Below are 21,246 nucleotides of genomic sequence, written 5' to 3'. Positions count from 1 at the left end.
TGAATGCTGCCTTTCACTGAATTTCACTGAATTTTTAGAGTTGGAAGGGACCATAGAGATCATCTAGTCCAACTGCCCTGCTAAAGCAGGACCACCCAGAGCGTGTCAGATCATGTTACTCAGGACTGCATCCAGGCATTAATAAGGTCTCCCCTCAGCCTTCTCTTCTCCAGGCTAAAGAGTCCCAGCTCTCTCAGCCTCTCCTCATAAAGGAGATGCTCCAATCCCTTAATCATCTTGATCAGGCAGGAGTTGAAAATCTCCAAAGAAGGGGACTCCACAACCTCCCTGGGCAGCCTGTTCCAGGGCTCCGTCACCCTCACCGTGAAAAAGTTTTTCCTCATATTCAAGTGGAACCCTTTCTGTTCCAACTTGTGCCCATTGCCCCCTGTCCTCTCACTGGTAACTACTGAAAAGAGTCGGGTTCCCTCCTCCCTCAGCCCGCCCTTGAGATACTTGTAGGCACTAATAAGGTCTCCCCTCAGCCTTCTCTTCTCCAGACTAAAGAGTCCCAGCTCTTTCAGCCGCTCCTCATAAAGGAGATGCTCCAGTCCTTGAATCATCTTTGTAGACCTACACTGGACTCTTTCCAGCAGTTCCCTGTCCCTCTTGAACTGGGGGGCCCAGAACTGGACACAGTATTCCAGTTGTGGCCTCACCAGTGCAGAGTAGAGAGGGAGAATGACCTCCCTTGACCTGCTGGCCACACTCTTTCCTATGCAGCCCAGGATTCAATTGGCCTTCCTTACTTACGCTTTAGATACAACTCTTCCTCGCTGAAGAGGGAATTTTCATAGCCAAATCTGTAATAAAATCTCATTATCCTCTGTCATCCTGTGGTTCGGGTACTGAAGCTCATCCGGTACTGTTTGCTATTTCTGACATCCCCCTCGCTCACTCACAAGCATCAGCTGCTGCCTGTGAAACACAGCTAAAAAAAAAAATCACAATCAAGCTTTAAAAAGAAAAGGCATAAAAAGAAAAGGCACAAACCTGAAGTTTTATTTCCCCTCAAATTGAAAATAATCCAGCGGGCCAACAAGGACTGTCTGCTAATTTTCCAGGCGGCTTCTTGGGCAGCATCACCCAGTTCTACATCCCCACTAGTCTGGAAAATCGCTGTTCCTCCTATAGCTGGTTCTATTGGGGCTGTAAAGAGGCAGCAATAAAGAAATGGAGGAATTTTCTCTTAAGAGGGAACAACACAATGACCTTTGCCAAACCACAGGATGACAGAGGATAATGAGATTTTATTACAGATTTGAAGATTCCCTCTTCAGCGAGGAAGAGTTGTCTCAAAGAAAATGTAACGTTATAAGAGGGTGCGCACCTCCCCTGCCTTCCCACGCTCCCCTGCCCGCGGCAGGACTCGCTGCTGCTTTTTTCAAACGCTTTTTATGCAAAAAAACTCTTTTCGATGGGAATTTCCCCCCCCCCCGGGGAATGCTGTGCTGTTCCTCCTGCGCTAAAAGCAGTATAAACCATTTGAAATCACTGCGATCTTGCGGGGGGCGGGGAGGGTAGGGGGCACGACCCGAGAAATCTCTATAAAAGGAGGATCCATGTTATTTTCTTGGGGGTTTTAGTGCCAAAATTCGGGGTGTATTCGGTGAGTTATCCCGCTGCTGGGGGGGCAGGGGGCGTGGCTTCGCTGGGAGGCCCCGCCCCCTCGCGTTGCCAGGTTACCAGCGGTCCCGCCTCCCCCGGCGGGCTGGCCTTGCTGACGTCAGAGCGCAGCGCCGCCGCCGCCGCTTCCCGCCCGCCCGGCGCCGCCATGTTGAAGGTGAGGCAATCTCTGCCGTTGCTGTTTCACCCCCCTCATCCCCGCCCGCCCGTCCGGCCCGGCCCTTCGGCGGCCCTCCGCTCCCGCTGAGGCGGCGGGGGGGCCGCGGTGCCGCCGGGGGTTCGATCCTGAGATGTGCCCGTGTCCGGAGAGGCCGGCAGGGGGCGGCCCCGGAGCGCGGCCGGAGGGGCCCGGCGCTGAGGCGGCCTGCAGGCGGGTGCCCGGGGCCGGGAAGGGCCCCGTTTCTCCCGCTTTCCCCTTTTAAAGCCAGTTTTAGTTACTCGGTTGAGTAACCCTGGTGTTGTTACCAGCGAATGATTTTTTTTTTCTTCCGTTCGAGTCAACACTCTTCTAAAATCTGTCTATCTGGTGGCAGCTGTACCCGGGGCATATGACGGCATTGTCAGAGTTGGAAGGGACCTCTAGAAATCATCTTAGACCCATCTTGTGAGATACCTCACAAGCTTTTAGTTTTGTTGCAGCTGCGTAATCTCTCTTTTTAATATTTCAAAACTACGCGCCCTATCCGTGTTGCATAAAGAAACCCACACAAACACCACGTGCGTTATTTAAAGGTGCTTCTTAGATACAGCAGCGTGGAGCTGGGAGTGAGTGCTCTTACAGAGGTTGTACGGTTGAGACTGTCCTTGTCTCGGAACTCTCCCCTTACTGCCTGTAGGTTGTCAGTGAAATCTGTGAAAAGGAGGGAACCTTCGTGATCTGGGCTTAAATCGGTTAATTGGCTTAAAGGTCTTTGCCTCTGATAAGAGCCCCGTATCCCTTCAGGCTAAAAGCAAGTTGTATGTTTCAATCAAATTGTCATGACTACTCATGCTGGGGTTTTTTTAAAACCTGATGAAACTTGATTTTTCATATTCATTCTCGTTTTATACCTTATTTGTTTGTCTGGTATTGATAACATATCAATATATTGATATGTATTGTTATGCTGAGCAGCCTATGCTTGCTTTACTCTTGTCACAACTTCATATTTTTTTTTCTGTATTTCAATGTTGGGGCAATTGCTGAAATTCTTATGTAAGGATTTTATCTCAAGAGTCATTGAAATTCTGGGAGTGATACAGAATTGTCATTAGGGGGGGTTATATGTGAACTCGTGGTTTGAGGTACTACACATAATATCACTACTTTTATACAACCACTGAGGTTAGGCAAATTCCATTGTTTCAGGCCAACTTATTGTACTACACATAATATCACTACTTTTATACAGCCACTGAGGTTAGTCAGATTCCAGTGCTTCAGGCCAACTTATTTTTTTTTTGCCCCTAAGAGCAAAAAGGGAAGGTAACTTCTTGTCCTTGATATTTGTGCTTCAGGGAACAGGAGTGCTTGAGGGTTCGTTCTGGTTTTGGTTAGTTTTGTTTTTTTTTCAGATGAGGTTGAGAGGTAGGGGGAAGAATGTAAAAAGAAGAGAAAAATGAGTAGCTTCATACATTAGGGAGAATATCAGCCTTCACAAAAGTATGATTACGGGTTTTTTCCCTTTTATTCTTCCTTTCCCCAGTTTTGACAGGCTGACAGTAACAAGGGAACTGAGAAACCATAGATAAGGGGAAAAAAAGACTAAAGTTTAGTTAATCTTTAGCTCTTCTCCCCGATCCCCCCATTTGTTTAAAAACTAATGTGGAATTTATTATTCCCAGAGGCATTTTTTAGTTAAGAACTTTGAGAAAGACAGTAAAGCAAGACAATGGAAGATGAAATGTCTTTCTCCCTGCAACTTTCAGATGGAATTTGCTTATGAGTAATCTGCTGTCTACAGATAAAGTTGAGCTCTTCAGCTAGAGAAAGGAATAAGCTTAATATCATTTTTTACTTCAAGTAAATGCAGAGTGTTGCTGAGAGGGAAGAATGTCAGCTCTGCTTTTTTGGTATCAACTGAATAGCTTTAAGACAGGCAGACTGAAGGCACAGCTCAATCAAAGTGTTTACGTGGTTAATATGAAATTAAGAAATGAGATCCTAAAGTGAATTTTGGAAACAGAAAGAACGTTTTCTTTCATGCTGCTAAGTAACCCTTTTGTGTTTATGTGTGTGTGCGTATATGATACTTTAGTAATGGTTGTATCTGTCCCATGAACTTAGTTGATGTAGAAGACCACTGCAGTATAGCTTGAACAGTACATTTAAGGAGCAATTCTTTTTGCACTTTTACTGGTTAATTTTGTTTTGTTTAAAATGTAAATATGAAACCTTTGGAAAATGTCTGCACTTAAGTGTTTGGGTAATATGGTATTTTCAGTATGAGTAGTTCTGTCATCACTGATACTTGTTTGTGAAACCAATCGGAGGATCAGAGGATTACAGGGTTGGAAGGGACCTTCAGAGATCATGTAGTCCAATGCCCCTGCCTAGAGCAGGCTGGACAGGAACACATCAAGACAGGTTTTGAATATCTCTGGAGAAGGAGACTCCACAGCCTCTCTGGGCAGCCTGTTCCAGTGCTCTGTCACCCTCAAAATAAAGTTTTCACGCATGTTGAGATGGAACTTCCTGTGTTCCAGCTTGTGTCCATTGCTCCTTGACCTATCACCAGGCACCACTGATAAGAGCCTTACCCCATCCTCTTGACACCCACCCTTTAGATATTTATAGGCATTGATGAGGTCCCCTCTCAGTCTTCTTTTCTCCAGGCTAAACAGACCCAGGTCTCTTAGTCTTTATTCGTGAGAGAGGTGCTCCATTCCCTTGAGCATCTTTGTAGCCCTCTGCTGGACTCTTTCCAGTAGTTCTTTGTCTTTCTTGAACTAAGGAGCCCAGAACTGGACAGGACTCCAGATGTGGCCTCGCCAGGGCAGAGTAGAGGGGCAGGATGACCTCCCTTGACCTGCTGGCCAAGGTGGTTCCATTCTTATACTCTGCTGTCTGTGTGCGTCTTTATACAAATCTCAAATATTTAAAGCATTTGGATTTACTGTTTCTGCTGGTGACATTCAGATAGTTTTCAAACAATATAAATGGTGTTGAGTAGCAGCAAAAACCAACTCTGTTGTTTAACACAGCAGAATAGATTTATTTTTCCTAAACAGAAGTTGTCGTTGTACTTTAATTTTTTATGTTGCTGTTGTGTTTTTGTTGTTGTTGTTGGGTTTTTTTTAGAAATGTTAAGCAGGAGTTTTAAAAACTCTGTATGTGTATTCATGTAACAAACTTTTGCCATATTCAAAACTTTAGTTTTAGATGCTTGTCTCTGAGTGGCGCTCTCCGAAATTGTGTTTTTCAAGGCTTATTTCAAAAGCCACCTCTGCTGCTAACCTCTTCTGAGTGTAGTATGTGCCATCGATTTAGTAGTTGCCCTACCAAAGTTATCTGTGGTTTTAAACCTGTTTGAAATTTAGGCTCCCATGAAATATTTATACTGCATATGGCTGTTCAGGTAACTGGTAGCTGTAGTTTAAATAAATTTGAAACTGTTTTGAGGAAAGTGAATGGAGCCATGAATGTCTTGATGTCTTTTCTGGCGGTGTGTTTCACTCTTAAATGTTTCAAAGATCACAGGAGGTAATATTTTACTGAAAGCATATTTTTCAGAATGAAAGTGCATTTCAGATTTTTGCCTTTTCAGTGACAGAACAGTTTTGCAGCGAAAAAAAGGAAAGAATGAGGAAATATATTCTACAGTTATTAATGGTTAGTGCCATTCACATTTTTATCTCGGATAATGAAAGTATGTGAAAAGTCTTTGTTTAAGCAAACTTTATTAAAGATTGTTCATGTCTTTCCTTGGTTGGTCAACAGCTGATCTGGTCATTGTGGTGTTTCATTATAGTGCTGTAATAACGAGTCCATAGACACAAATAAGGAAAAACTTCCATTTTGAACAAGTTTTTCCATACCTTTTGATTCATCAGATCCCTCATATCTTTCCGAAAATAAATCCTATGACCTAGTTCTTGTGTGCTGTTTCTTTACATGTAAATGAACATTTTCAGGAAATTTGACAACTATATAGTCTAGTTTTGAGTTTGAAGATTCTCTTGGTTACATTTAATAAAAATTCCACCTGAAAAGCAGTGGAAGAAATTTCAGCTGCAAATACTGATCTGTCTGCAATAAGCATGTAACCTGGATAATTTTAAAGCTATTTTCTAACAGTTCTGCAATGGGCAGAAGCAAAGTTTCAGAGTAATTGTTCCTGATGCTGGGTCAGTTATCATCACAACAGCATGAAGGATGCGTTGGTTTGACCAAGGCTTCAGTTTCACAAGCAGCTAGGTCACTGTAATGTACCCTTACTATTTCTGAAAAGGAAGAGGGCTTGCTGCCTTCTCCTCTTTCACCCCCTCTTCCCTGGCCACACACAGTTCCTCTGGTGCTTGTTGGACTGTTTCACGGATGGGATCAATTTACTAACACCATCTCCATCCCCAGCCCCAAGCTCTCCGCTTCTTTTTCAGGAATTAATCTCTTGCCAAACTGGTGAGGTGAATTGTCTCGCGGTGGAAGCGTCTGGCCACCAAAGCTAGGGCAAGGTGAGCACCAGGACTTCTGGGAACGGATGCCACGAGCAGAGCCAGACCACTCCAGTTTGGTGGCCACAGGCTGTTAGATTTGCTCACGCTGTAACCTGATAGAACAAACCACGGGCTGTTGTAACTCTGCACGTTTGCAACATGAATATGAGACACTGAAAGGTTTCCCATTGGAGCTGCCATTTCTTGAGTGAAACGTTGCTGTTCACAAGGATGTACGTTTGCTGGAAAATGCTTTCTGTGCATTCTTGATTCGCTGCACAGCTAAGATTTTTATCTTCTGTTTTTTAAGTTAAAGCAGTATCTCCTGTTAAGAAATACGATTTAGTGTAGGTCCTGAATATAGGAAGAATTATATTCACCTTACTCATGGTGGTTGTGTTGTGTGACTGGATTGAATATGAAGTACTCAAAATCAGTCAAGTATTTGTCACGATGCACTATAATTCGTGTTTCTCACAGAAAAGTAGGAGACATTCCTAAAATTCTTAGAAAGCAGTGATTACATTCTGATACTTTCAACTGTAGGTCTCTCTTTTTTTTCCCCTTACATCTAGATGCAGACAATAACTAGAAACAAAATGCTGAACTTTTTGGTAATAACTGCGGAAAAACTGAAGTGCTATGGACATTCACAAAGTTTAAAATATGAATATAATGTTAATATCTGTACTAAGAAAGTTGACAAAAATTATGTTTCAAGTGAAAGAAAACAGAAGATCTTTTTGTGAGATGAAAACCGATGAGATTAACATTTATATCTACTGTCTCCTTTAATCTTAGGCTTTTCTAAATGCCATCTGAATAATTTAAGTGTTATCATTTGAGTGCCTGAGAGCATTAGATTGTATACCACTGACTCCCCATTCTCCTGCCTTCTAAGCATCTTAATATATCATTTATTAACATACAGGGAAACATAAACATTTTCCACATTGATGTGCCACTTTGAACTTAATGACTTACAGCTCTTCCTATAATGTTTCTAGGTAATTCGGCTGGGGGCCACCCCTGTTAGCCTGAGCTTGCTCTCTATCCAGGTTTATGCATCCTCATCAGAGAAGGAGACTTCCAAAAAGGAGTTGCTGAAAATTGAGGAAGTAAGTATGGTTAGAGCCCTAGTGCTCTTCTATCTATATGGAAGTATCTACAAAATTGTGAAAGACGTTATATTTTGATGCATGAAAATGCAGAGATATGTATATCTCTTCACCTGGTGTATTCTTGCCTTTAAACTTGCTTCTCTGTTTTTAGTAGTAGAGATGTCAACACGGTTTTGCTTCTTTTACCTGAGGGTTGCACTTAACAGTGTCAGACTTGCTTGTGTGCACGATCTTTTTATTACATTAAAGCCTTCTCTTTTGCATTCAGAAATTACCTTTTCATGTTTGTAGATTTACTTGTGGTCATGTTTCAAATCACAAGAAGTATTTTCCCTGCTTTTTATCCAGGTAACGCCCTGTGTTTTTTTTAACAAGTACTGTTGGCAAATTCTATTAAAATTTCGTTTATGTTTTCCAATAAAATAGCAAATAAAATTTTTTTATTTCTAAAAATATTCTTTTTTTTTTACAGGCAAAATTCTTGTCTGGCAATGCTTTGAATCTGATATGGTAGCCTGCAGAATTTTATCAGTTTTCCTTTCTTTACAGCATTCAGACCTAAGCAACAACAAATACAAGAAGTAGTGATAATAAAAACCTGTAACTTTATTGTTTCTCTAAGATATTACAGATGTCTTGGTAATGTCACAAGTAGAGCTTTAAAACTCCCTGTCAAACTGCAGACTGGCCAGCATTGTCGCATAGGATTTTAGCAATCTCCAACATTAAAAGAAAAAAGTAAATTGTAGTTCATGACTAAATACAGCTTCATAGCCATGACAGTTTGTAGGTGTTTAAAAATTTTAAGTACTTCAACCTCAGTGAAAGTGTTGCTACAGGAGCAGTGAAACTAAATGAAACTTACTTTTGCGTAACGCTTAGGTCTTTTGGATGTTGTCTGCGTAGGCAGTTCACCGGCACGGTAGGTGAGGATCTGTAGTTGAAGCAGTCTCCTGGCTTCACCCCAGTGAAGTCACCTTGGCTTGGGCTGTCACGTGCCCTGTGCTGCTGCTGGCATGAGTCAGTGATGGGGCAGCAGTTTGAAGTTACATACGTGCTGAGTAATTGGCTTCCCCATCAGCTCCAGCCAAGCGCAGTGTGCAAGCCGTGGAGTTTTGGCTGCCTTTCTTACCATTCACAGTCTATGTTAGTTTGGATCTCTACTGTCAGCTGTCCAGTTTCATACAACGTAGGAGAATTTCCTTATCTCTGAGTCTTTTGTCCTTGTGCCAGACGTGGCTGTTAGGTTGCCTAACAGGATCAAAATTAAACCGATTTTGACTGTGATTGCCAGAGATGACCGGATTTCCTAGGGAAATGAGACTTAAAGTCCTTGCCTGTCAAAGTATTATGGGAAATCCAGCTGTGCAAGTTATAGAATAATTTGACAAATTCTGTCATTATATATACTGTTATGGTTAGCAGGGTTTTTTTTTTTATTATGATAGAAATACAGTTGTTTTCCAACTTATCTTGAAAAGTGGGCTAGCTATACTTTGACTCAACAATATGTGTAAATGTCACTTTATAATAAACTACTAAAAGTAGTATAAAGTGATATAAAATATAAACTCTTTATACTGAACATCAGTGTGGTGCATAAACTGCTAGCTTTTGGTTTGATCTAAACTTTGCTGTTTGTCTTCAACAATATCGACTTTGCTCATCTCTTTTTTTCTTCATGGAATACAATTTTAAATGTATTTAGGTAATTGTAAATAAATATGTTGTGATGCTAAACCCTAAATACAGTGGTTTAATATTTATTATATGAAGATGCCCATTGCTCTTCGGGTGGTTGTTACAGTTCCTATTTGCTCAGCCCCGTGGCACTATTAATGCTGTCAGTTGCTGGTGTGGTTAATGATGGCAATGTTGGTATGTCATACTCTTTTCCTGCACAGTAACAAACACACAAATTTGTATTGGATATTACCTTTGTTAGAAGCTACTTAGAGTCTTTAATGATGGTTTGTACAAATATAGAAAATGATTGATTGTGATTTCAGAGTTCTAGTACATTTAGTATGTTAACTGGGAACCAGAAGTGCTGATGAAGACCAGAAACATTTTTCACAATGATATTTTGTGTTCTTATTAAACTAGTTTAATATTAATTTATAACCTGTGACTTGGATCATATAGCAGCTATGGATGAATTGCATAGCGATTAGAAGTCATCTTCATCATAGTATATAATTAAACTTTGCTAATAATGGCTGTCTCACAACTGTGTGAGTTTTTATTGTGCATTGTTTATGTAGTAAGCACAGTGTTAAGTGTTCTCTGGTTAGACTGTTCATGCCCTGAAGACCTAGGTACAGAATTACACCTTTGTTTTTAACCTCTTGTTTGCTAATATTTGCAGCTGTCGCTCTACTCCTCTCCAGTTCGTGAGACTAAGTATGTGGAGGATCCACAAAGTCAATTGGAAGAAGGGGTTTCACATTTACGGCATGTTATGGAGCCATACACAGCCTGGTGTCAGGTATAATGGTTTTACATCCCATCCAGTAGTGGTTCAGTGCTAAGGGTTGAACTGGGATTTTGTTTTTAAACACAGAATTAATAGGTAGCAGCAAAGTGAAAGTTAGTAGTTGTACAAGCATTTTTCAAAAATGCTGTATGACTTAAACTTTTCCACAGTCCAAAATATAGTATTTACCCCCTCCTGATACAAAACCAGTTGTTTCTTTTTACTGATTTGCTGAACTAACCCTCTCCCTTTCCACGCTTTTTATCCATCCAAAAGAATAAAAAAGAAATTAACTAAAGCTTAGAATTGTTATCTGAAATAATCTTCAAGGTTAGAGATATCTAGGGATATCTGGATTTGGTATTGTCCTGTGACTGAAGAAGACAGGAGAGTGATTAAATTTGCAGTTTCCATGCTCAAGGAGTGCACCATAAATTATCAAACAGTGTGTTTTGGAGCAGCCAAACCAAGTTCTCCTCACTGCAACTGTGGCACAACACAACACTGCAGAAAATAAATCGGTATTGGCTGAACTGGAATGTTGAGGGAAGAGCATGGCTCTCCAGAAGAGAGAAAATCCCAGGCGACTTCTCAGTGGCAAACCTGGCCCCTAGAGCTTACCCAAAAACTTTGATATTTTATTAGGTAGCATGTTTGTACTAAACAGTCACTAAATACAAAAAGAGTCTTTGGAGCATAGGGGAAAAACAAGATCTATGTAATCGAGGCCTAAATGATTGATATTAGATTGCAGAGTCATATGGTGTTTTTCTTTTGAAGCAAGGGCATCCTTGTCATCTAGTTGCCTCTTTGCCACTTTGGGTGACTGTCTGCTTTGCACTCTGGCTGTTTTGAATCCCCTTCTTAAGCTGCAAGCTGGTTTTCCAGTTCTCCATAGAAAGCCAAGCTATTCAGATCAGCGTGTCCTTTCTGCCTAGAAGTTCTGTGTTGTGGTACTGACCTTTAACAGTACCGAAACAATTTTTCAGAAATACTCAGGTTGCTCAGTCAAGTGATGTGTTTCTGAGGACTACACTGACCTCAGTTTTGAAGGAGAAAGGGGGATGATTTTCCACAGTATAGTTAGAGCTCTGACCTCCTAAATGCATGGGTTCTGCTTGGTTGCCTGCGGTAACCATAACCGACAATGAAATTTGAGACAAGGTTAGTTGCCCAGTAGGACTCACTGCAGGTAAGCCTTGAACAGTGCTTTATGTCTCCCTGGCCTGTTGTCTTCCTATTTGCTTTATTTTTTGTCTGCGTGGTGATCATTTACATAAGATGTGCTTTTCTGCTTGCACACAGCAAGCCATTTCCTGGCAGTGGTTTACTGACTCATTTTATGAAGCGGGCATGTCAGCTTTATGGATTTGGGGTCATCTTGCTTGCTTAACTGTAGTCAGGGATAGTTTGGGGTTTGCACCACCACCACCCCCTGCTAGGTTAAGGAAAATAACATTTTAGGCATGTCTCAGTTGTCTCCGGAATTAAAAACAGAACTCAGGATACTGAAAATAAAATTGGTTATGTTTGTATATCCATTTTTCTTTTTCAAAATTGCTTGCTTAAACTGCAGTGGAAAGAGTTCAAAACACAGATGTAGAAATGAACCAGTTATGTGTGAGCTGTGAGAGAAGATCAGACTTAGCCTCTGGGGTCTTTACAGCATGTTCTTTTTTCATTGGCTTTTCATAAGTCCAACATCCATTTAGGGGTATGTTGTGTGTCCTGTGCTAACTCTTTTTCATGACAAGTTATTTTTTTAAGTCACAGTGAGGAAATGAAAGTTCTAAAGATACTATCCCCCATGCACTATCCTAAGCAAATGCTTTCACTTCTGCACAGGTTCAGCTCAAGTGAGATTGCAAACCATACTCTGCTTTAGCTTTGGGCGTACAAGGTTATGAATTTGTTCCCTAATTGATAGGCAGTTTTACACTGTCTCTCCGAAGGATTATTAGCATAATAACAATTAGCAGGGTTGCTCTTACTGAGATTTTTTTTTTCCTACTTTGACAAAAGGCAGTGTGAATTCTTTTACTTCCTGCATATTTTCAGTTTGGGAAGAAAATCTAGAGCTAGTTTGTGGTGTTGGTGCAGTGCTCTTTGATTTACTTCAGACACTGTATGGACATCTCATTTTCCAGGTCACTTCAAAATGCTAACAGAACGTTAGTCTAAGATAGTCTCTTCTTGTACCCTTGTGAAGTGCTGGGAAGGAGGCTGTTGCAGTGATGCACTTCCTTTCTTTGCATCAACTCAAGTGTTTCTGTGACACCTACATACACTGAGAAACCTGAGATAATCCTGGGTTTCGGGTACTTGATCAGGAACTCAGTGGTATATTAAAGTTGACTTCTGTGTTCTGAGGTATTATATTTCATGTGTGTCCAGAGACTACTTTGAGAAAAAGCTGTAGGTTATGCCAGATGTAATACTGAGCAAGCATAGCTCTGTAAGTGAACATGGAAGTGGGAATAAAAAGAAGTTATTTTAGGGACCCAACTCTTTTTTTTTCTTCCCTTTTTTTTCCTTCATTAGATCAGTTACAGTCTGTAGTTTAAATTTTACTTATTTGGTATCTATTTACTGTTGTTTTCTTTTTTTTTTTTTTTAGGATCTTTATGCCAAAGCTATGCCCAAATTAGAAAAAGCTGTTGAGCATGGTAGAGGTAAATCAGTTTAGTTTTCTTAACTAGCAATTTAAAATGCAGAAATGTACTATATTTTCTGTTAAAAGGGAATTCCCCTAAGCATCAATATATATATAATGTCTAATGCATTTAAGACTACTTCATTTGCACTGTATATCTGTTTAAATTTCCTTTGTAGGTCATTGTGACACTACATTTCTAAATAATTAAAATCTGAGACCTGCATCTGTGTCCACCAATGTCACTAAAAAAGACAGTTATGCAGGAAAAGAAGGAAAAAAAACCTCACAATTTATTCCCTTGACCCACCCTAGTAACTGAAACTTGCTGCAATGTTTGTTACTTATCGCAAGTGTAGGCCTTTTGTTTGTAATGTTTAACCTTTTAATTTTGGTTTTATTCCTTGGATCTCTGAAGAATTTTGAATTAATCCAAAATAATTTGTATTTATTTTTGGGTTTGGAAGCATCCTTTCATACTTGGGCTCATCAGGACTGAGCATGCATTTCAGATAGTGCGCCTCTTTTCCTTGAACTTAACGGTCTCAATCTTCTGAACTCTTTGCATGAAAGGTTTTTTCATAGTTTTCCATTCCCCCATTGGACTCCCATCTTGGACTGAGCTTTGTTTATGCTGTGTCTTTCCTTTGTTCTGTGATTTGTATTTTGTACGGTGTTTTTCTGAAACTAATTCTTGTTAATGTGTAAATGTAAGAATCCTTTTTGCAAAGGTTTTTATCACTAATCTTCAAAAAGATATAATGGAGATGCAGAAAAGCAAAACAAAACAGATGGCCCAGGAGCAAAGGCAAAAGCTTCTATGAAAATTGGTAAATACAATACGATGTTCAGTTTCATTCATGTGTCACTAGAGAAGATCTCAAAGGCTTTGAATTTTATGCCAGCAGATCTAAAATGTGCATGATAGTTAAATGTGTTGTGATAACTCTTTGTTTTCTAACAATTGCCAGCACGTATTGATGATTCCTTATCACAAAAACACTTTCACATTACATTAAAGCACTTTGTTCTGACTTCTTTTCAGAGGGCTTTGAATTTCTCCAAAACCCCCCTGCTGGGTTTTATCCAAGGCTTGGTGTGATAGGTTTTGCAGGAATTGTTGGATTGTTTCTTGCTCGAGGTAAGCGGGAACCTTTTGAACTGCTTATGTTATCATTTGGGATAAACAATTTATTTGTGGGGTTTTTGAGTACTATTTGTTAATTGTAACACGTGAGATCTAACTGTACAAGCAAGATTCTACAGTGTTCCTCCAATCACACAGAAACTTCATGTAAAAGGTGTATAATAACCATCAGTTTTTCTTAATACTGTATTTGTTACTGGAATCTAGTCTTTTGATCTTTTCCGTTTCTAGCTTATAGCAAAAGTAGGAAAGGGTTTTTTAAAGCCTGAAAATCTTCTTAATTACTTAAGTTCTTGATCATATATGCCACTGTAAAAAACTACAGAGGAATAAATCCCAGTAAAACTCAGAGGTTCCTGAAATATGATGCATGTACAATTAGATGGTTATTGAAGTTCCTTCAAAGTATTACGTGTCGAGGCACAGATGTGCTGTAGATGGTGATACTCAGCAAAAGTACTTGTGAACTCTGGGTATGCTATAAATACATGCACATTTTGTGCTATAGAAATGTGATATAGTAATTTCATCACACTGATTGGAGGAACTAATATGTTTATGCCTTCATAGAAATGATAGAATTGTTTAGGTTGGAGGGGACCTTAAAGATCACCGGGTTCCAACCCCCCTGCCATGGGCAGGGACACCTCCCACTAGGCCAGGTTGCTCAAAGCCCCATTAAACAAAAATAAATGAGACTTTATCACAATTAACATTTCTTAAAATATTTTGTGTTTGTATTGAGATAGTGAGTATTCCAAAGGAAGTGGTTGAGGCACCATCCCTGGAGGTTTAGAAAAGACGGGTTGGCATAGAGCTTAGAGACATAGTTTAGTAATGGGGGGGGAGGAGGTTGTATGGTTTTCTTTTGTTTTTTTATCAGAGTTAGGTTGATGGTTGGACTAGATGATCCTAAAGTTCCCTTCCAACCTAGATGATTCTATGCTTCTTAATATAGTGAAATGAAGTAACACAAGAACAAAACTTGTAGGTAACGGAACTGTAAAAGTTCTAGCATTTAATTACTAGTAAGGACTTGCTTTGGATAAAAATACAAGTTTGTGGGGCCTGTATGTGTTGAACAAACTGAATATGTATGCTTGGCTACGTAGAAATGGCAAGCATCCTGTGAATATATGCACTTATATGTGCATTCCTCAAAATATTTAATTTTCCAGGGAAGATGATGAAAGCAGGTTGTTTGTTTTTTTTTTTCTCCTAGTATATTTTTAAAAATGAAAATCAAGGTCTCAAACTTCACCCATTTGAAGTTCTTTCTATTCAAATTCCTGCTTATTGATTTATGTGATGATGTATGAGATCAGTTTCCAGCCTTGACAACTGTTAGCAGAATTTGGGGTGGGGTGTGGAGCCTTGTGGCTGGGTCTAAAAGATTAGAGGGTCCTACATGCAATAAAACTACCTCATAATATGAAAGTCTGATTTGTGAATGTTTTAGGATTGGAGCCATAATTTTTAAACTTCTTGTCTGGTTATAGTTTACAACACTTTCTGGAAATAACAGTCAGTATTCAAACTGTAGAAGGAAGTGCCCCTTAATTTTGATGCTACAGAGAGTTAGAATAAAATTTCCCCTTTTTTTAACCCTTCCTCCTTGGTGTCACTGCAAAATATTGCCCTCTTGGAAGGTACAAATAAAATCTTCCAGTCTAACCATTAACACTTGAAGATACAGCTGCTCACTAAGTAGAAAGTACGGTATTCAGAGTTTAATCATGTGAATATTGTACAGTCATCCAGCTTGGTTTAAAATGCTATTGAAGATAATTTGCTGTGACCTGAATATGAGCCGGCAGTGTGGCCAAGAAAGCCAATGGCATTCTGGCTTGTATCAAAAATAGTGTGACCAGCAGAAGTAGGGAGGTGATTGTGCCCCTGTACTCGGCACTGGTGAGGCCACACCTCGAGTATTGTGTCCAGTTTTGGGCACCTCAATACAAGAGAGATATCGAGGTGCTGGAGCGAGTGCAGAGGAGGGCAACGAAGCTGGTGAGGGGGCTGGAAAACAAATCGTATGAGGAGCGTATGAGGAGTTGGGGCTGTTTAGTATGAGGAAGAGGAGGCTGAGGGGAGACCTCATCACTCTCTACAACTACTTGAAAGGACACTGTAGAGAGGTTGGTGCTGGTCTCTTCTCACAGGTAATTAGTGACAGAACGAGAGGGAACGGCTTCAAGCTCCAACAGGGTAGGTTTAGACTGAACATTAGGAAGGAATTTTTCACAGAAAGAGTGGTCGGGCATTGGAACAGGCTGCCCAGGGAGGGGGTGGAGTCACCATCCCTGGCTGTGTTTAAGGGCCGTTTGGATGCAGTGCTGAGGGACATGGTGTAGGGATGACTTTGTAGAGTAGGGTAGATGGTTGGACTTGATGATCCCAAGGGTCTCTTCCAACCTACATGATTCTATGATTCTACTGGAATGGATACGGGAGTATTGCTAAACTTCCCTCTAATGAGTATCTCCAGCAGGTAGCAGCCTGCTGGAAGGCATTAATATCTTCAGCTATTACTTTTATTCCTAAAGTGATATTGTAGGCACTTTGATAAGGTATCGCTAAGGAAGATTTCCCCATTCCCAGAAATTACAACAAAGTGTAATATTTCTGGTTGTAAAGATGCAATGAAGCTTGCCTTCTCTGTTCCTTCTTACAGCTAATTGGTACCAAGTTCTCTCTTCACAAGACTAGCAACATCACTTTATGAATGTCTCTTGTTTCTCATGTCATCATGAGCATATGTTAGTGGAAACACTAAACACTTCTAATATGCATTTCCTCTTCAAAATTCATTATTCCTTTATTAGAAGCACATGTGGCTTTGCATATAGAACAGGCTGTTCTATGACGAACGGAACTACTGCGTCCTGACTCCTGTACGTCTGGTTTATGACCTTTTTTTTCTCCTGTACTGCTTGCTTTTCTCCTTTACCTGCTCCCTTCTCTGATCCTTTGTGACTGGATAAACTGCAGCATGCCCTGTAACGGGTTCAGTGATACATATTGTCACTGGCCAGCCAGGATACACAACCTGCGGCCAACTGTGATAAGAGGATGAACTTTTCAGGCAGTTAAATTATTTTAGACTTGTATAATTGAGTAGAGAGTTCAAATTGATTAAAATGTTCAAAATTTACTTGGGGATCGAGCAATAGGCGTATAGCGTAAGTACTTTCAAATGCTTTACAAATTGCTATAGTAAATCAAGAAAAATTATTCATAAGACCAGTTGTGGAAGAATCAATATTTGTGAGTCAAGGTAACTTATAAAGTTTGCATTGGAATGTCTCTTGTTCTGTTTGATGTATCAAAAGAATGTTATCCTAACCTTCCTTTACCTGAATTTTTCCTTTTAGTTTAGAAAAGAGTATCAGTTGGTATAATTCTCTTAAATATCTTTTAACTCTGGCTTTTACTCTTTAATAAAATTGTTTTGATTATAAGTAAAACAGTAGGGCCGTTATAGTAGTATCTTGGTTTACATATAGCCTAACGATGTTTTGGTTTGCGGTTTTTTTTATGTGTTATGAAACAGGCTCGAAAATAAAGAAGTTAGTGTATCCTGCAGGTCTCATGGGTATTGGTGCCTCCATGTATTACCCTCAGCAAGCGGTTGCTTTTGCAAAGGTCAGTGATGATACCTTTCTTTGGAGAAGTTTCTTTTACTTTGATTATTGCCTCCTACCTTCAAATTAACTGGTGATTGTACTTGGCACTTAACAAAATGATAGTTACTTTGTCAAAGAACATGCAGTCAAGGCTGAAAGATACTCTGTTTTAGTGACTTTCCCCCCCCCCCCCCCCCACCCAACAAAAACAAAAACTGTTTTGTTGTGGGGGAGGGGCAGGGACACCTCCCACTAGAGCAGGTTGCTCAAAGCCCCATCCAGCCTGGCCTTGAACACTGCCAGGGATGGGGCATCTACAACTTCTCTGGGCAACCTGTTCCAGTGCCTCACCACCCTCACAGGAAAGAATTTCTTCCTAATAGCTAATCTAAATCTCCCCTCTTCCAGTTTAAAACCATTACCCCTTGTCCTATCACTACACTCCTTCATGAAGAGTCCCTCCCCATATTTCCTGTAGGCCCCGTTTAGGTACTGGAAGGCTGCTGTAAGGTCTCCCCGGAGCTTTTTCTTCTACAGGATGAACAACCCCAACTCTTTAAGCCTGTCCTCATAGGAGAGGTGCTCCAGCTCTCTGATCATCTTTGTGGCCCTCCTCTGGACTTGTTCTAACAGGTCAATGTCCTTCTTACGTTGCGGGCTCCAGAGCTGCATGCAGTACTCATAAGCAGAGGGGCAGAATCACCTCCCTCAACCTGCTGGCCACACTTCTCTTGATGCAGCCCAGGATGTGGTTGGCTTTCTGGGCTGCCAGCACGCACTGCCAGCTCATGTTGAGCTTCTCATCCACCAACACCCACAAGTCCTCCTCAGGGCTGCTCTGAATCCATTCTCTGCCCATCGTGTGTTTGTGCTTGACCCAGGTGCAGGACCTTGCACTTGGCCTGGTTGAACATCATCTGCAGTAGCGTCTTCAATTTGAGGAACATAATTTCCTTTTTCAATCTCTAATCTCAAGACATTATGAATTAATGTAAACATGCTTGGTAGGTGCTGTTTGCATGTTTATTTACAATACTAAGGAAGCCTGGAATATCTTGAGAGTAAATGAACAATGGGGTTTGAAAGAAAGAAAAAAAAAATAAAAGAAGGGAGATTATATATATATTTCTACAGAGAAAGCATGGGAACAACATTTTGAGATAAGTGTTGTTATTGAAGTTTTCTCATAGAGTTTCGAGAAAGCATGCGCATTCTGCAGTGGGGGTAAGAATTCTGTTGCTTATTGGATGCCTTTTGTCTTCATGCATTTGTTGTTTCAGGCACATAAGAAACATGTTAACTTGCAGTTGCTTAAGTGGGTTTCCTGTGAAAGACAGAACTGATGGGACCAGAGAACTGTTTACAGCCCCAACTGATAGCAGTTCATATGCCTTGCTGTCCACACTTCATTGTACTGGCAGATTCCTTAGTTCTCCACCATGTTCTTTTTCAAATACAGCTTTCAACTACTCACAGTGCACATATTTTAGTGTGTCAGAAATACTTTATGTTTCAGGCTTTGGTAAATTTACTATCCAGTTATTGGAGACTTATGAATGACACTGAGATGTCAGGATGAAAATATGATATTCTCAAGAATGTATGATGTTCTTTGAAAAGTGAAAAGTCATTGATTTAGGGAGAGCTGAAAATGCTTTGTTTGAACTCTGCCAGCATGGTGATGCCCTGATCTTTGATGGAATCTTTTTTTAGTGCTTTCAGGATTTATATGCTCTAAATACAGATAGCTCTGTTGACTTATTCTCAGGGAGTGAAAATTATACAAGTGGCAGAAAAAAACCCACAAAATTTAAAAAGCTTAGACATTTCTTTTGGAAGCTGTGTATTGAAATTCTAGTTGTCTTCTGAACAGTGAAGTGGGAAGGGTTTGAATGGTGTTAAACTCATGTTATTGTTTTTAAAGAAGCTCAGTTCAGTCTTAACTATGGATTTGCTACTAACAGCTTCACAATACCTTGTTTATTTTACAAAAACTTTGAAGTGCGTGATTGCCCTTTGATTAATTCACAGTTCTTAATTTGACTGTAACAAAAAATCTGATATGAGACCATGAGCCTGAAACTTGATTGTAATAGGTTTAGCTTTGTTGACTTGGTCAAGACACTAGACATATGAGCTTGAAAACTTCTGCAGAGAGAGTGATATCCTAGATACTGTTTTGGTTCCTGTAATCTCTCTCGTGCTTTTCATAAAACAGTAAAGTTTTGAGAATATCAGATCTTACGATACATAATTTTTATCCTTTAATCTGAAATTGAAAACACTTTTCTTCCTAGTAATTATTTTAAAATATTTCATAGGCCTTTTAAAAAAATTATGTAAGCCTAAAAAGGGATGCGCCAGTACTAAGAACACTTGCCAAATTAATAGAACAGTATGCAAAATATTCTGTAACAATAATTTAAATTTTTATTTATTCTTTATATTGTGTTCTTTTTGGTTTTCTTCCCCATTTTCATTTACACTGGTATATTTTCATTTTTTCATTTTCATTTACACTGGTATAGTTCCCATCATTTGGTAAACTTTCAGATTTGACCATCTTTTAAAAGACTAAAATAGTTTTGGGTAGTTGTTTTAGGTTTTTTTTTCCTATTCCCGCCTTTATTAAAGACTTTCCTTCTTCCATGGGAGAGTTGGAAGTAAACACAGCAAAATATATTTGCAGTTGAGGTACAACACTTGATGCATCTGTCTGGAAGGTAACTTTTTTCTTTAATTGAAATGTATGAATTGCTAAGTGAAGTGATAGCAACAGAGTTCATCATTGGTAATAAGTAGTTTTCAGGCAGTATTCATCTAACTGGGGATGGTCCTGAGGAGTGCACCCTCAGCAAGTTTGCCAACGACACCAAGCTGTGTGGTGCGGTTGACATGCTGGAGGGAAGGGATGCCACCCAGGGGGACCTGGACAGGCTTGGGAGGTGGGCCAGTGCCAACCTCATGAAGTTCAACCAGGCCAAGTGCAAGGTCCTGCACCTGGGTCAGGGCAATCCCAAGCCCAGATACAGGCTGGGCGGAGAATAGATTGAGAGCAGCCCTGAGGAGAAGGATTTAGGGGTGTTGGTGGATGAGAAACTCAACATAAGCTAGTAATGAGCACTTGCAGCCCAGAAAGCCAACTGGATCCTGAGCAACATCAAAAGAAGCATGGCCAGCAATCACCTGAGGGAGGTGATTCTGTCCTTCTACTCTGCTCTTGTGAGACCCCATGTCAAATGCTGTATCCAGCTTTGGAGGACTCAGTATAAGAAGGACATGGACCTGTTAGAACAACTCCAGAGGAGGGCCACAAAGATGATCAGAGGGCTGGAGCACCTCTTCTATGAAGGCAGGCTGAGAGAGTTGGGGTTGTTCAGCATGTAGAAGAAAAGGCTTTGGGGAGACCAGTCTCCCAGTACCTGAAGGTGGCCTATAGGGAAGCTGGAGAGGGACTTTTTATGAGGCCATGTGGTGATAGGATGAGGGGTAATGGCTTCAAACTCGAAGATAGTATTTTAGATTAGATATCAGGAAGAAATTTTTCACCGTGAGGGTGGCAAAGCACTGGAACAGGTTGCCCAGGGAAGCTGTGGGTGCCCCATCCCTGGAGGTGTTCAATGCCAGGCTGGATGGGGCTTTGAGCAACCTGCTGTAGTGGGAGGTGTCCCTGCCCAGGGCAGGGGGGTTGGGACTCGATGATCTTTAAGGTTCCTTCCAACCTGAACCATTCTATGATTGTATGATAATAAAAAGGAACGAAAATTAATTCTAATGATAAAAATACTGATTTAAGTAACTTCATACTGGAAAGCTTTTTCCAGATGGAAGAGAAGCCACAGTAAGTAAAAAATATTTTGAATCTATTATGATTAGCAATACAGTTCCAAAACACTACTTAAATTGCAGAAGACCAAAATAAACCTTAGTATTAAATTCAATTCCCTTACCACATCTACAGT

General features: G+C 40.3%; 1 protein-coding gene across 3 annotated transcripts in view; it reads left to right on the top strand.

The window, feature by feature from the left end:
* Positions 1 to 1,702: 1,702 nt before the first annotated feature.
* APOO (apolipoprotein O) overlaps positions 1,703 to 21,246 on the top strand; it is a 37,029-nt gene continuing 17,485 nt past the window's right edge. For 2 of the 3 annotated variants that reach the window (XM_014960407.1, XM_014960406.1), the window contains exons 1-6: positions 5,373 to 5,437; positions 7,269 to 7,379; positions 9,751 to 9,870; positions 12,476 to 12,530; positions 13,557 to 13,652; positions 17,212 to 17,303. In XM_014960407.1, the coding sequence (XP_014815893.1) occupies positions 5,408 to 5,437; positions 7,269 to 7,379; positions 9,751 to 9,870; positions 12,476 to 12,530; positions 13,557 to 13,652; positions 17,212 to 17,303 (504 nt within the window). In that variant the 5' untranslated portion in view covers positions 5,373 to 5,407. Of the gene's footprint in view, positions 1,784 to 5,372; positions 5,438 to 7,268; positions 7,380 to 9,750; positions 9,871 to 12,475; positions 12,531 to 13,556; positions 13,653 to 17,211; positions 17,304 to 21,246 lie in introns of those variants that run through there. The other variant, XM_014960409.1, reaches the window with a different exon arrangement.

The sequence above is a fragment of the Calidris pugnax genome, unplaced genomic scaffold (assembly GCF_001431845.1).
Source record: "Calidris pugnax isolate Ruff unplaced genomic scaffold, ASM143184v1 scaffold188, whole genome shotgun sequence".
In the NCBI taxonomy this organism is placed as follows: Eukaryota; Metazoa; Chordata; class Aves; order Charadriiformes; family Scolopacidae; genus Calidris; species Calidris pugnax.
The sequence above is the reverse complement of the archived record's forward strand: the minus strand, read 5'-3'. Positions and strand labels throughout refer to the sequence as shown.